The sequence below is a fragment of the Equus asinus genome, chromosome 8 (assembly GCF_041296235.1).
Source record: "Equus asinus isolate D_3611 breed Donkey chromosome 8, EquAss-T2T_v2, whole genome shotgun sequence".
NCBI lineage: Eukaryota > Metazoa > Chordata > Mammalia > Perissodactyla > Equidae > Equus > Equus asinus.
The window spans coordinates 98,517,494-98,532,841 of record NC_091797.1 but is presented as its reverse complement, the minus strand read 5'-3'; the positions used below and the strand labels follow the sequence as shown (position 1 = coordinate 98,532,841).

Sequence of the window (15,348 nt, the reverse complement as noted above, 5' to 3'; positions counted from 1 at the left end):
GCTCTGGGGCTCCCTGAGGTTCAGATGCCTAATGCCCATCTCTTCTTGGCCCATGGTGACCACAGGAATGTCCCTGCCTGGGGCACATTTGCTTCTCAGCCTGCAGCCAGGGTGTTGGTGTACGGTAGGCCCTGTACAATGAGGCTGGCACAGGCGGGATCAGGCTTACCTGTCTCTGGGCAGCAGCCCCGAGGTGGACTTGACAGAACTTCACGGCCTGCTCCAGCGCAGCCTCCTCGTCCACCTGAGCAAGCAGATGCCGAGGTCAGAGGACCCAGGCTGTGGTGGCCAGCCTCCTCCCGGCCCCTGGAGTGTGCAGACCAGCTCCCAAGAGCCCTCCTGCTGCTGAGCCCCTGGGGTCCCAGCCCTGCCTGGGAAGCACGGGCAGGTGCACACCTACCTCCCAGGGCCACTGCTATGGGCCCATCTGGCCACGCCAAGTTGACTTCTGTGGCCCTACGATGTTTGTCCTCAGGGGCTGAGGCTGGCAGGATCTGAGCCAGACCCTGCCCCTCAAGCATGCAGGATGGAGGGAGGGTCTTTAAGAATCTGAGGTCTGGGTGGTGGCAGGTCTGATTCGACCGGAGCCCAAGAGCCCAAGGCACAGGGAGGTGGAAGGACGCCCTGGAGGCATGGGGCCGCCCTGGATGGGCAGCGGGCGGGGTGGGAAGGGGACAGCAGAGTGTTGGGAGTGGCCAGGCCGGCAGCGTGGGGTAGGCAGCGTGGGGTAGGCAGCGTGGGGAAAGGGCCCGCCCTCACCAGCAGCCAATGCAGTGCTTGGTTTTTTTCTAATTAATCAGTAACAAGAACAAATAAAAGTTAATATTGGACACTAGTGAGGTGGTGATAAAACAGACACTCTCGAAGCGGCACTGCAAATTGAAACAATTTAGGAAGAAGTTGCATATTAGGACGGTCACCCCATTTGAGCCAGTCACTGCAGATCTCGGGGTTCTTCTTTGGAAATCACTTTAAATAGAGAAAAAGCTATGCCCAATGCAGTGAAAAAAACGAAGGCAAAACAAGAAGAGCATTAGAGCCACCTGACAGACTCAGGGCGCTGCCGCCACCTTCGGATGATGGCCACAGAGGTCTCTGACGGCCGTGGGGTCGGGGCCTGTCTTCCTGCTCTGGATTTGGTAAGATCTTTGCAGAGGGCTTTAGTTCCTTTAAAGTTGCATATGGGCTTTAAAGCTCGTTGTTTTTCCTTGTACATTTTCCCTAGCTTTACCGAGGTATAGCTGACATGAAACTATAGTATATTTGAAGCGTACAACATGATGACCTGACAGGCACACTGTAGGAAACCTCAAATGTAGGGCAGTGAACAGCAGGGGTGGGTGGGAACGGTACCTAACCCCCATGCTCATGGGCAGGGCCTGGCATCCCTGGACCCTCCACGAGAACAGAGCCGCCAGACCCACCCCATGGCCACCTACCTGCTTGATAAGCATGTAGGTCTCGGACATGATCCTCTCAATGCGGCCCAGGTCATAGGCCACGCCCTTCTGGCCCTGCTGCCACACGCGGTAGGCGTCCAGTAGGAGCGTCTTGCCTGACTCTGTGTCCTCCAAGAGCTTCCTCTTGCGGCTGGGCCGTGGGGCTGGCTCCTCGGGGTGGTTCCCGCCCCGGGCCACAGTGGTAGTGGCGGTGGTGGGGGCTGGCTGGGCTGGTGGGAGTGGGCTGGGCTGCTGCCGGGCACTGATGCTCAGCTCTTCCAGGGACAGCTCCGTGGGTCGGCTATCCGGGACCCGATCCCTCGGGGGGCGGCCTGGCAGCAGGGGTGATGCCCGTTCTGAGTCCAAGCGGCGAGCAGTGGCCTCACCCGTGTCCATGGGCTCGGTGGGCCCAGCCCGGGGGTTCTCCTTGTCTTTCCGCTCCCCACCTTGGTCTGTGCTGTCTCCTGCATCCACGGCCACTGGCCGGTGGTTGAGGGGGCCCACTTTGCCCCCTGGCTCGGCCCCTGGCCCTGAGCCATCAGCCAGAGGGGGCTTCTTGGGGTGGGGGAGGCCCTCTTGGCCATCTTCGGGACTGGCCTTGTGGGAGATGTCAGTGGTCATCCTGGCTCCAGGGAAGCCACAGGCCGTGGGCCCTGGGCGTTCTGACCCCTGTGAGAAAACCGAAGGTCAAAGACTCCATGTCTTTGGTGTCTCTGCGATGATGATGCATCCCTGGACACCAGGTGTGCCCACCCTGGGGGTCTCCCACCCAAGGCCACTCTCGTTCTGCCCATCTGCTAGCTGGCCAGGCCTAGACCCAGAGACCTGCCTGTGGAAGGCCCTCCCTGCTCTGGACCTCCGGCCTGGAGAGGGGCTCATGGGGCTCTAACGGCTGGCATTGCTCCGGAAGAACAGGCCTGGCCTGCCTGGGGGACTTCCTCTAAATGTGGGCCTCAGAGCAGCCCTGGGTATCTGACAGGGAGGTGATCTGCCAGGGGCCACCAGGCGTGCTCGCTGCAGAGCCGAGTCCTCCTGTTCTGCACTCTCGTGCCCCTAATGCACAGAGGCTAGGGTGCGGATCTCAGGGAGTGACACCCTGAGCCCCTGCACCACAGCCGAGCTAGTCCTACTGGGCAGGGGATCTGCAGCCAGCCTGCCCGGCTCAGGGCCCCAGCTGCTAGGCTGGTGATCTAACCTCCCAGGTCTCAGGGTGCTCAGCTATGAAATGGGGCAAGGACTGCAGCTACTTTGAAGGGTGAAAAGGAACTGTGCGCATGGTGCTCTCAGTGGCCTTGCCTCAGGCCACCCTGAGCTGGCTGGGTGAAGGCAGGGGGCCGGCCAACTTCGCCATCTGCTTCATTATTAGAAGTCCTTTGAGCAGGGGGTGCACTGCTCAGGTAGCAGTCTCAGGGAGCATCACTATCGTCCTCATTGACCATGAGTCCACGGTGACTAAGCACCTCATTAAGTGCCTGCAAATTCGTTATCGTGCTGACCTTGCCAACCTGGAAAGGTAGGAGGGTGCTACTTCACAGCTGGGGACAGGGGACCTGCCAAAGGCACCGGTGTGAGTGGCAGGGCCGGTGCCAACTTCTGGGAGAGGAGAGGGGTTGCGGGTGGCATACCTCTGCAAGCTCGCTCAGTGTGTCCTCCAGCACCTTCACAGTGAGGATGAAGGCCCGCTGAGCCAGGACCTGGCGGTCAGCATCTCGTAGATACTTCCTGCAGACACACGGGGTGGTCAGAAGGGACGGCAGAGTGTCAGAGCCACACAGCAGTCCTGGATGGTGGCCTGTGCCCCTCCTTGCCCTCAGAAAGCCTGCTGGTCCCTCAGCATTCCACTTGCTCACCTGCTTTGGGTCCAGTCCCCAGAAGCCTGCCCTGAGCCTCTTCCCTTCACACCTAGCACAGGCTATCCTGGGCCCTCTGGGCCTGGCTGTGAGCACGGTGGGCAGTGCCAGGCTCAGTGAGACAAGCCTGTCTCCACTGTGCCCCAGGCCCCAGCTGATGGCCCCTCCCAAGCTCCTGGCACGCTGTAGGGGAATGAGACAGTGAGAAGGTGAGGCGGTGCAGGTATGCAGGACAGTGGCTGGCCTAGTTGGCAGCACAAGGCCTCACAGCTGGGCCGGACCACGTCTGAGCTGCATCTTTCCCGGGATCCTGCTACAATCCCTACAAGTGGCATCTGCAGCAGACGTTCCTCAGTCCTGGGTGTCCCATCCTTTCTGGCAGAGGGATCCCTGGTTACCTCTGAGGCCCAGGCCCCCTGTTGCCTGGCTCACTGTTGCTAGCCCCACCTGGGGTGCCTAGCTATCATTTGGACACCTATTTTCCCCACAACCTGACAGCACCCCTGAGAGCCCCAAGTTGGGGGCTAGCAGGAGTTAAGAAGGGCTGGAGTGTCCAGAATCTCAAAGTGGAAACCAAATTCAATGGGGAGAGCTTGTGTTCACGCTGGGTGCCCAGGGCAGGCGTGCCTGGTGGCGGGGGAGATAGTGTTTTGGTTCCAGATACTGGCACAGAAAGGCTCCTGAGGATAACGGCTGGGCTGGGCTCCCAGGCCAGTATCCACCAGAGGCCCCAGACGGACAGGATGGAAGGCTCCAGCCAGTGCGTGTGCTCCCACTGACCTACAGCACTGGCAGCCGCTCCCAGGGGCTGACTGACAGTGCCAGGCTGGCTTGCCATGCCAGGCTGCTGCACTCACTTGCCCTGGTCCGGGGTCCGCTGCAGCATGGAGGACACCTTCAGCAGGGTGCTGTGGTCCCGGAGCTGGGCCAGCACCTTGAGCAGCAGCACGATGGAGCGGTTCATGTGCCAGGCAAAGCTGCCTGGCCGGTCAATCTCGTCCACGGGGATCCGCCAGATGCCCTGTGGGATGGACAGGGCAGGCGAGTGAGGAGGGCTGCCGCAACTGGAGCCTGCCACAGTGCTGGAGGGGACTCTGCCCAATCAAGGGCTCCTCGAATCCCTCTTGCTGTTCCGAGGGGCATGGAATGCAGCCATCCCCACTTACTTCTTCCCACAAACGGTAGCAAAGGATACCCCCACTGTTCCGCACCCTCCTCTTTTCGACAGCTGCGTGGCACAAGTGTACCTGATCCGCCCCTGGGGGAAGCACGCAGGTTGTGCTGACTAAATGAACAACAGACCCAAAGCCCAGTGCCCATGCATCTCCGCACAGATGCTGACTCAGCCACGGGATCCATTCCTAGTGGTGAACTGATGGATCAAAAGGTGGCCGCCTGAACGAACATCCCTGTGCCAAAAGGTGAACGTCTGAATGTCCAGCCCTGGTGCTGACTAGATAGGCTCCCGCATGTCCCGTCCACGTGCACTCCCTCTAGCAGCGCCGGCCGAAAAGGACTTGTAACTCCCAGGCTCCCACCTTTGTCCAGCAGCTCTGGCTGGGACCCTCTCCCTCATGTCTTGACCATCCAACCCCACTGTCTGAAGGCTGACCTGGGGCAGGGCTGGCTCTGGGGAGTGCCACCACCGTCTCCCTGTCTGTGCTTGGCCTGCTGCAGCACCGGGCACCCTGCCCATCACCAGCTCCAGGGTGGGTCCTTGCAGTGTCCCCGCGCCCACCATGGCGTCTGACACCCACTTGGGTCCAGTCAATATGTGGGAAAGACATGGATGACCAACAGAGTGAATGACAAGTAAATGGAAGCTCTACCTCCTGAGCAGGCCTGAGGCTGTGGGGCCTGGATATTAGGAATCATGTCTCTGGGGCAGGACCTCGGGGCCTGAAAGGAGCTGGCAGGCTCCCAGCTGGGTCCCTGTAGCCAATACCTTAGAGAAATTCCTGCCCAGAATGGTCCAGAGTGACACTGCCTCCTCCGCATGGGGCCCATGGCGGGTGTCCAGGTGGTGCCCCTCCCAGGGCCCTGTTTCTGTGGGTGCTCGATGACCGTTCACAGCACCCACCCTGCTCCAGCAGTCCCGGGAGGGAAGCCAGGGCACCTCCAGTCCTGAGCCACTCAGGCAAGAGAGGAGCTGAAAACCCTCAGCTCTGGGTCCCTGGAGCTTGCACGCTGTGGCACTGGGCTCGCCCGGGCAGGCTGGGGGTTCGTGGGGAGGCTGCAGCTACCTGCCATCTCCAGCAGTGCCAAACGAGGCACCAGCTGCCCCTGTGCCATCCAGACAAAACCAGCAGGCTGCGGCCACCCTCGCCCAGGGCACTGACACTGCAGCTGCATCTTCCTACCAGGCAGACACGGCTTCTGCAACAGCTCAGGAAAAGTTGCCACTAGAGGGGCTGATGGACAACTCAAGCAGGGTGGCCCCAGCACCTGCCTCCAGGTATGATGGCAGCAGCCAGGAAGGTGCTTTCTGTCACCTGCCAGGCTCAGCAGTATAAGAGTAAGGAAGTGCCTGGCCCTTCTGAGGCACTACAGAAATCACCGTGGGCCTCACCACAGCCTCGCAGAGTACACAGCAATGCCAGGGAGGGTGGAGCTCAGAGACGAGGAGGGACTCCCTCAGGGTCATACAGGTGAAGGGTGGCCCCAGGGTTGGCCTCTCACCACCCTGCAGCTCTGAAGACAGGGAGGAGGAGCTCACTGAGCCCCAAGGGAAGCATCCACCACCTGCTCTGGCCCTCCACTGCCAGTCTGGAGCTCCTCTCCACACCTGGCAGGAGAGGAAAAGCCTGAAGCACGGCCGACCACGTGCCGAGGCTGTGGGCGCGTGCCAGGGCTGGCTCAGGGCCACAGGCTAAGCTGGGGATCTGGGTGTGACTCCGCTGCTCCAGAACCTCACTCCTCCTCAGGCACAGAGGGACGTGCTCTGCTCAGCCCTGTCAACCAGGGTCCAGAACGACCCTTAGTGTCACTCAACCCCCCTTTTCCCCACAGAGGCTCTCAAGACTCAAAGGACACGTAGAGGTTACTCTTCCTCCCATGCCACCCCTGCCCTCCAGGCCAGTGGAGCCAGGGCAGAGGCTAGGGGAGGTGAGGAGGTCTGCAGACAGGCCTGCCAGGGACTCATCCTGGCTGTGGGGTGGGCAAGGCAGGGGGCCTCAGACACGGTGCCAATGCCTCGAAAGGCTCCCAGGCATGTGGCGGGCCGAGGCATCAATGCCTGTCCCCCACACCGTGCCAGTGGGGCGCATACCTCAGCCTGCGCCTCAGGAGGCTCCCACTTCTGGAGCGGGCCCACTGCATCTTTTGTTAATTATCAGAAAAGGCTCCTTCTTCACACTGTGCTGGAACGCACAGGGTGTGCCTGCCCCCTGCACCCCGGTAACCCTCTGCCCCAGCCCAGGCCCCCCCCACCCCGCCCCAGCCTTCCACTCTCGTCCCTCACACCACCGCCCCACTGGGGCCAGGGTAAGTTTGGAAAAGGATAATGTGGCTGCATCCCTCGCCTGCTCACGCCCTAGACAGCTCCCTTCTCCCACCTCTGCTAAAGCTGGAGCCATACGGCCCTCGCACCTCTCCTCCTTCGCCTCTAGACACTCACCACCCCCTCTCACAGCCGTGCATTTCGTGCTGCACACCTTTTCTGGGGTCCTCCTCCCTCCTCTGCCCAGCCAGCTCTCCTGCATCCTCTGGGCCTGGCTGTGATGCTGTCTCCTCTCTGAAGCCCTCCTGGCTTGCTGCCCTCCTAAGACTGCCAAGACCACCAGAGGTCAGCCCTTCAGATGTTGTGGGGCAGGTCTGTGCCTGGGAATGCATCTGGGCTAGAAGTGGGTCTGCTTCAGCTCTGGGTCCCCAGGGCCCTGACACAATCCTGGCAGAGCAGGCAAGGTGCCTGGTTTGAAAAGGGTTTTCTGCTCGGGGAAGCCTAGCGCCCACATCTCCCTGCCAGCCCCCACCCTGGAGATCTCCAAGGGCGGCAGAAGAGTTCTCCTCACAGAGAAACTAATGCTCTTCAGAGCTCTGGGTGTGCATGTGGGCCCTACACTGGGTGGGGCGCCTCGTGGCTGAAAAGGCAATGACAAGAAGTTGCTAACGCCCCACAGTGAGCAGCACGCTCACCAGGGGCTGGCAGGACCTCGGGCTGCACTGGACAGGCTCCCGGTCAGGCGAGGGCCGGCTCTTCTCTCTCCCTTGAAAATGGGCCCAAGGAGGCGCTGCCGAGGTTAAATGCCTCTGGTCCTCTGCAGGGTGGGCCAGGCAGGCATAATGGACTCAACAGATGGCACGGGGCATGGGTAGGGCCCCTGCAGAGAGGGATCCCAAACTCCTGCTCTTGCTCCCAAGTTCTGGAATCAAAGATCCAGGGCATTTACCTGGTTTTTTTCCTTTGGGGGTGGGTGGGATGTGCCAAAATGAGCCAATGAGTACGCTGAAGAAACTCCCTAAAGGCCCCATCATGCCACCCCCTGAAGTGACTGTGAGGGGCGGCCTGACATTGCAGCCCCCTGGGAATGGGATGGAGGTGGGGGCTGTCATCCATTCCTTGAAGCCAGGCAGTGCCTCAGTTAAGACGCTTTCTGGCACACTGAGGTGGGTCTGCCTGCCACCTGCTCCCCATCATGCCACGGAACGGCTCGCCTGCCTGTCCCACCCTCTGGGACTGCCTTCTCCACCCCCACCTTCCTCCTGTGACCCCTTCCCAATTCCTAGGATGCTGCTCTGGGCACTGATCCATCTGGTGGCATCAGAGTTACACAAACATGAATGTTTTTAAGCACACTTAGCTGGCTGAACTTGCTCGTTGTATAGGTGGGAACCTGAGGCCCAGGGAAGGGCAGTCTGTCCCTGGCCACTCTGCCCAGTGACGGGTCCCTGCCTCCAGCCATACTGCTGGACTGCAGCCAAGCCCGGACTGCACATGGATTCCCTCCTCACGTCCATGGTCACGGGGCCACCTTCCACCACAGCTACTGATGGAGCGCCTGGCAGAGCAGCCTCTCCACGGGCCAGGATGCACCCTGTGAGGACAGGTCTAGTTTGCATCACATGCGTCAGGGCACAGTTTGGATCCCTTCACATGCGGGCTATTATCCACTTCTTTTCCAGACGTGTGTGCACAGACGTAATGTAGTACCACCTATTTCAGAAAGGCTGGTAGACCAAACAAACCAGGCAGTGAGTTCACAGAAAACCAAAAGGGAACCACTGACACCATAAGCCCTGGGGAGGTTCCTGCAGCCATGAGGCTGGCCTCCAGGGACAGCTGGCCTGAGGGTGCAGAACCACGAGGCAGAGTGACAAACTGGCAGCGTGGCGAGCAAGTCAACTCTGCTTTCTGCCTAAGCAGGCAATGCTGGGCTTGTTTGTAGCCAAAGCCCCAAAGACACCAGCGGCCCCAAGATGGGTGGGATACGTCCCGTCCTCCACAGGGGAGGGGAAGAAGCCAAAACACACCTCCCACAGTGCCCCTCAGGAAAAGACAACCCTCCCACACTGTGCCTGCGGAGGGCTATGAAGCCCTGAGTGAGCCAGGGCACTAGGTAGGGTTGCCTCGGAGGGCACAGGCACTGGGGGGCGGACGACCCCAATGTACCCACCCTAGGGGGCATGCATGGAGGTATTAGGGAGGGTGCGGGGACGTGCCAGGGGGTGGCTGAGGGAGAGCAAGCCAGAGGCTGATGAGAAGGGAGTGGGCAGCAGTGCCTGAGAGGAGGACTGGGCAAGAACAGACTGAGGGAGGCAGCACTGGGGGCCTGAAGGAAAGGCTGAAGCAGGATCAGAAATGGATGAGAGCACGAGTGGGAGCCAGGGGCAGCAGGGACCCCATGAGGAGGGGCTGAGATGGGGCTCAGCGTTGAGGGAGGAAGGCAGCACTGGTGCCAGGCTAGTTCTCCTGGTTCTCCCCCTGCGCCCCTGCCTGGCTGCCCTCCTGTCCTGCTGCTCTGGCCTCCCTGCAGACTCCCCTCTTCCTGGGTCCCAGTCCCTGCCTGGGTGGTGCCTGCCTGGAGAGATGCCGGCAGTTGGGGGCGCACAGCAGCAGCCTCAGAGCACTTAGAAACACTGGGATGTGCTCAAAGCTCTGCCCCTGCGCCAAGTGTCTTACCTGGAGCATCTCAGCTGCCTCTCAGCTCGTTGGAGTGGTTCTGGACTCCTGGCTGACAGATGAGGTCACCGAGACCCTAATAACCACCTGAATAATTCATGGAGCCCCAGACTCTGGCCAGGTGCTTGATACAAGTTACCAACCTGCAGCCTTGAGACTCAGGCATCCTCTTGCTGCTCTTGAGGAAACACAGCTTCAGAAGCTGAGCCCCAAAGTGGGGGGAGCCTAGGCATCCATGGTGGGTGGAGCCGGCCGCTGTGGTTGGGGGCCCTCAGAGACTTTTCTGGGGGAGCTGAGAGCTGGGTCAGTGGAGGGGGTGGGTGCTGCTGGGCCAGTCTGTGCTCTTGCCCACGAATGCACTGTCCAATCACAATGGGGGCTGGCAAGCAGGGCAAGGCCGGTGCCTGGGCAGGAGGGCTATGAGGCTTTGGCCTCTGGTCACTGCAATCCTGGCAGGTGGCACCCCAGGGAGATGTTGGACAGCAGATGCCCCAATGGCATGGAGCACTGCTCCTGGCTTCCAGTTGCCAAGGCTGTGCTTAGGCCCACAGCTCATGCTAGAGGGGAAGGGACTCCTCTCCCCCCAGATTCCTGATCAGCTAGCAGGTCCATACCTCCCTAACCGCCTCAGTGTGGGCTGGAAGGCCCCATCCATCCATACTCCTGGACCCCCAGCTCCCTGGACATCAGCGGAGCTGCCAGCACAACCTCTTTACCCAGCCCAGGGCCAACTCCGAGCTTGACAGCCTGAGGCCACAGATCCAGACACAGTTCTGGCTCTCACAGTAAACCCACTTGCCCTCTGCTGGGACACTGCTCAGGCCAGTCTCAACGGCAGCCCCCAAGGTTGTTCGGGGCTCCCAGTGGCACCTGTCACTCTCATGGACCCCACTTTGCAGTCTCGGATCCTCCTGGAACCTCCTCCACTCGGAGGGCACAGGCTGAGGCCTGCAGGAAAACAAGTGGTCCAGAAATGCCAGAGCAGAAAAGGCAGCGGGGGGAGAGGCGTGGCCTGGTTGGGCTCTGCTTGGTCTGAGCTGCACTCAGACCCAGGGCATTGGCTTGTCACAGAGTGGATGAGGCTCAGGCCATGGGGGCTGGGGGACTCAGATTCATCCTACATCCTCCCTGGCAGCAACAGTTGAAGTACGTCATTAACCCACTGCTCATTTTCCACAGGGGGATACTGAGTTCAGACAACCTGCCCAAGGCTGCCCAGTGACCCTGGGGTGGGACCAGGATGCAGGTGCCAGACTCTTCCTCCTCAGGTCTCTCCCCATGCCCTCCCTGAACGCTTACAAAGGAACAAGAAGTCAGCAACGTGACCTGTGATTTAGAGACAGAGAAACGAAGGCACAGAGAACCAGGCAACGATACCAGCTCACTTCAGTTTTGAGCCAGGGCCTTTGAAGATCTGAGAAGGCCCCCTTGCAGAGCAGGCTGGGAGTGGAACGCCTGCCCGTGGAGGAGTGGGGAGCCAGCGTTCTCCACCAGTACCCCTGGGTGCCTCTGCAGCTTCATAACCAAGTCCCTTGGGCCCCTGTTGTCGGAACGGCCTCCAGCCTTGGTCTTCGGGAACTCTGCTGGGCTCCTCCTGCTGTCCCCTGCTGCTAAACCCACAGGACTCGGTTGCAGACCATTTCTCATTCTGCTATGCCTGGGCCATGCCCAGCTGGGGCCCCAAACGAGACTTAAACAGGAGGGCAGTGGAGGGAGTAATCACATCTAGGGGCATGCAGAAAGGCCGCACAGGAGCCAGGCCTGGGTGCCTTGTGAAAGAACTGAGGAGGGAAAGGCAATGAGGTGCCAACACACTGTGGGGAGACCCAGGGCTCTCAGCCTGACGAGGCAGCAAGTAGGAAGCTGGGCAGGTGGTGGTCTGCCATATGCAGTGGATTCTCCTCTCCAGCTTGCCCCAGGCTGCCTGATCCAGAGGAACTTGTGTCTGCTTGGGGCCTTCTCAGGCCCGGCCCAGCCTCAGCAAGGGCTGCCACAGGGTGGTTTCAAGGGCTGATCTACCTCTTGAGATCCCCAGCCAGTCCCAAGGGCCTGAATCCTGGCCTGCCCTGCCACGACCTCCTGGACTCTGAACTGCTCAGGGGCGGGTGGGGACAGCAGGCAGGAAAGACTGTGTCTCTCTTGCTCACTGGCACCTCTGGCTCTCTCAACAGAGCCTGGCCTCCTAGGGGGGCTCACGACCTGTGAGGTAAGTCTCAGGGAGCTCCTGGAGCCCCCGGGGGGAAGGGAAACCTGCCACCTGAGACTCAGGCCAGGTAGACAGGGATGCAGGCCCACTGTGACTGCCTGCTGACCCTCCAGTAAAGGAATGTTCAAGGTCAAAGCCACAAACCCTGGCCTCCAAGCCTCCTCCAGCTCGGTGCAGCTCTAGGACAGCTCTGAGTGAGTACTCAGCGCTGCGTCTGCCAAGCCTGAACAGGCTCGGGAGAGTTTACACCCCAGATTAATCCCCTTATGGTGCTAGGGAGGCCCAATTCGAGAGTTGTTCTGGAGTGGCCCCTGGGTGCCCCACGGGAGATCAGCCTGGCAATTGTTCAGAAAGCCAAGTGCATCCCAGGGATCAGGGGATCATGTGGACGGGTCAGGCACACCCAACCAAAGGAGGTCCCTGCTAGTGGGACAGACACACATAGTTGCCATCCAGAGTGAGGGGAGAAAAGAGAGGCTGGTACAAGGACAAATGGGATACGAGAGCATGGACTTCAGGGAGGGTGTTCAAGAACAGCCAAAGAAAAGTCAGGAAGGAGCAGGAGCCAGAGAAGGAGGAGGAGAGGAGCCTCTGACAAGTGGGGAGAGAATGGGTAGCCCATAGGACTGACCTCATCACCCTGGGTGCCCTGAGCAGAAGGAACAAAGAAGAGTGTAATCTTTACCTTAATTTTTAACTCAGAAAACAGAGCACACGTATTCTCCTGTCGTTGAATAACCCCCATCATTTAAAGCAACCACAGCACAGCTCCCCAGAGGCATACCCTAATTCATCCAGTCCCCACCCAAGGGCATCTGGGTCCTAGTCTTCAGGGTTATTATGAAGAATGCCAGCTGAACAGCCTTCTCCACAGATCTTTTCTCCCTCTCCTTGGAGGGGACCCAGGGTGGGCAGGCAGCAGAAGGAGCTCTCTTGGAGGCCAGACCTGGGGTCTGACCTAACACAGTGGGTAAGTACTTTGTCTTCCCAGGCCCTCCCAGCCCCAAGGCAGCCCAACAAGAAACTACGAGGGAGGCTTCCCAGGGCGCTCAGCTCCAACATCCCTGTTCACAGAGAACACGTGCTGCACAGCACCCAAAGGCAAGCCCGTCCCCCTGGCAGAGGGATTCCTGCAGCCCCCCTTGGCATGGGTGCAGCGGTGACTCAGCGCTCCAAACAGGCGAGGGCGGGGAGCCGGCTGGCATCCCATTCCCAGGAGCAGCAGGCTTGGGGCTAGAGGAGCAGGCTGCTGCGAGCTGAGGACCAGCTGCCACAGGGGTGGCTGGAGTTGGAGAGAATGAGGGAGCCCCTCAGCAGGGAGGGGTGCTAGGACAGATTAGGGGACTGCCCTCCCCACCCCAAAAGCACAAAAACTTTCTTCGGTTTCCAAGAGCTGAGACAGGAATGTGATGGAATCTACCCATAGACCCTGAGGTCAAGAGCAGCGATGGGGAGAACATCAGCGTCCTCCACAGTCTCAGGGAGACATCTGTCACCCGCAAACCCATCCAAACCTCTCAAACAGCAAGACCACTTGGAGAGGGGCAGGAGAGGGGTGTGTAGAGCTGCACTCGGTGCCTGTGAGTCCCTGGGGCCAAGAGTACTCACGGGGTGGGTGTCCAGCTTCTCCAACACACAATTTCACTCACACCTCACAGGGAGAGCCTTGTTCCAGGGCACACAGCCAGCAGGGAGCGAGACTACAGCAGAACTCAGCGTGCCCGGCTCTTCCTACTCCACCCACCCTGTCCCCAAGTAAGGTGAGCATCACAGACAGAGCTAGGCCAGCAGGGCAGCACCTCTATGCCCAGGGGGCCCAGATGGCTCCATCTCCTTCAGGAGCCGCCCTGCTTGGGAGTCCTGAGCCCTTTGGGACCAAGCCATCTGCCTGATGTCTTGAGGAGTTGAGGGCCCTGCCCCTCCCAGAGCGGTTGCAGCCACAGCTGGGTTCCAGGCTAGGATGAACACCCCTGGGGGCAGGAAGTCCTGCAGCTTCTACTGCAAACCCATCAAGGCCGGCCTCACTGGCCGCAGGGTTGTACTGAGGCCGCCAGGGGCGCCGTTGCCTTCCCCCCACAAGCGGTCCTCGCTGGGCTAAGGAGGGCAAGGGATTCCCCGCGCCATCCACAGGTAATGAGTCCCCAGCGCAGGCAGGGGCTGGGGAAGCCTGCAATTTGCCTGCAGCCGGCGCCCGCCCGTTTCCAGGCTCTTCTGCCAAAAGAGACGTCGCACACTGGATCCCCAACTGGCGGGCTATCCCTCCCCTCCCCCTCCCGGGGAAAAGCAGAAACGACAAACAACTAAGTGCGTGGGGGAGCCCGGCCCGACAACTCCGCCGTGGCCCCGCCGCCGGCGTGTGCTGCACCCCCGCCCTGAGCCCCTCTATCTCCTCCCTCCCACTCTGCCTCGGGGCAAGGTCCTGGCCCAGCTCAGGGCTCTAAGCAGGCCGGCACCATCCTCCCGCCCCCGCACAGCAGCTATTTATAGCCGGGGAAGCACCGCGCCCGGGCGCCGCTGCCCACCCGGCCGGCCCGCTCACCATCCCCGAGCGCGGCCCCGCGCAGCTCCTCGTCGGCGCCGCCCGCCGCGAAGTTGCTTGGGCCGGCGGCCGGGAGAGCGGCTTTCGCTTTCGCACGGCGCGGCGCACACCCCCGCGCGCCCGCTCGCGGCCCCGGGCTGGGTCGGGCTGGGCTCGCCGCGTAGGCTTCTCCCCCCGGAGCGCGGGCGCGTGTGCGGGCTCCGCCGGTGCCCGCCGCCCCCGCGCGCGCCGCCGCCCCGGCCCGGCCGGCCGCCCACCTGACGCTGTGCAGGGCGCCGGCCCAGGGGCATGGGGGCGCCGCGGCGCCGCCGCCCGCCGACTTCCTCCGCCGCGGCGCCCGGGAAACCACGGCCCGCGGGCTTCCTGCTGCGCCCGGCGGGCCGGGGGGCGGCCGCCCGAGCAGACCCGGGGAGGACTGGGCCAAAGCTCCGGGGAGCGCAGGGGCCAGGTGGGCAGAGGAGGGGCGGTCGCGGCCCAGGCCCCCGCCCCCCGGCCCCGGCAAGTTCCTACCCGCCGACTCCGCCGTGGCATCTGTGCAGCGGGGCCAGGGCGGGCGCCGGGCCATGGCCGCGGAGGCTCGCTCGCTCGCTCGCTCGCGGCGGGCCGGGGCGGGGCGGGCAGAGCCGGACGGGGCGCGGGCGCTCGCTCGCTCGCTGGGTCTGGAAGCGGGCCCAGCAGCACAACTGACTTTGGCCGGCCAATCCTGGCGGGTCCCCTGGCCCGGCCGCCGGCGAGGCGGTGGTGGGTCGCTGAGCCGCCGGTGGGCGCAGCCTTCACCGCAGGAGGCTGTGGGACGGGGCAGCCCGGACCGAGAGGCGTATGGGGGCCAGGAGTGCGGAGGGCCGGGCCGGGCTGTCCTCACCCTGCACGCGGTAGTGACGTGAACGGCGCCCCCTGGAGTTGTGCCACGCGAGGGCCCCGTGAGGGCAAAGGTGTGGGTATGTGAGGGACACGCAATCGCACTATCCTGTCCTTGCTGATCCAGTGGGGCGGTGGGAGCTGAAGTGAAAACGTCCCCAGTAACATCCTGAGGGGAGGGCAGAACTGAGACGCCATGTCAGTCCCCCAGGGGGCTTCACAGCTGGCAGGGGCCTAATTTTCCAGTTGGGCTGGAAGTTGAGGCCCAGCAAGGAGCAGATGCTGGGCTAAGGGGTGGGAGTGGTGGGGCTGGGCGGAAGCCAGGTGGATTGCGGGTT

At 61.8% G+C, this 15,348-nt stretch overlaps 1 protein-coding gene across 6 annotated transcripts in view; it reads right to left on the bottom strand.

Annotated features, from left to right (window-relative positions):
• Nucleotides 1–15,348, bottom strand: part of CABIN1 (calcineurin binding protein 1) — a 149,501-nt gene that overhangs the window by 10,513 nt on the left and 123,640 nt on the right. For all 6 annotated transcript variants that reach the window (XM_014866265.3, XM_070516530.1, XM_070516531.1 and 3 more), the window contains 4 exons: nucleotides 4,147–4,310; nucleotides 3,065–3,161; nucleotides 1,440–2,108; nucleotides 170–244 (listed from right to left, as the gene is read on the bottom strand). In XM_014866265.3, coding sequence (XP_014721751.2) covers nucleotides 170–244; nucleotides 1,440–2,108; nucleotides 3,065–3,161; nucleotides 4,147–4,310 — 1,005 coding nt within the window. The remainder of the gene's footprint in view (nucleotides 1–169; nucleotides 245–1,439; nucleotides 2,109–3,064; nucleotides 3,162–4,146; nucleotides 4,311–15,348) is intronic.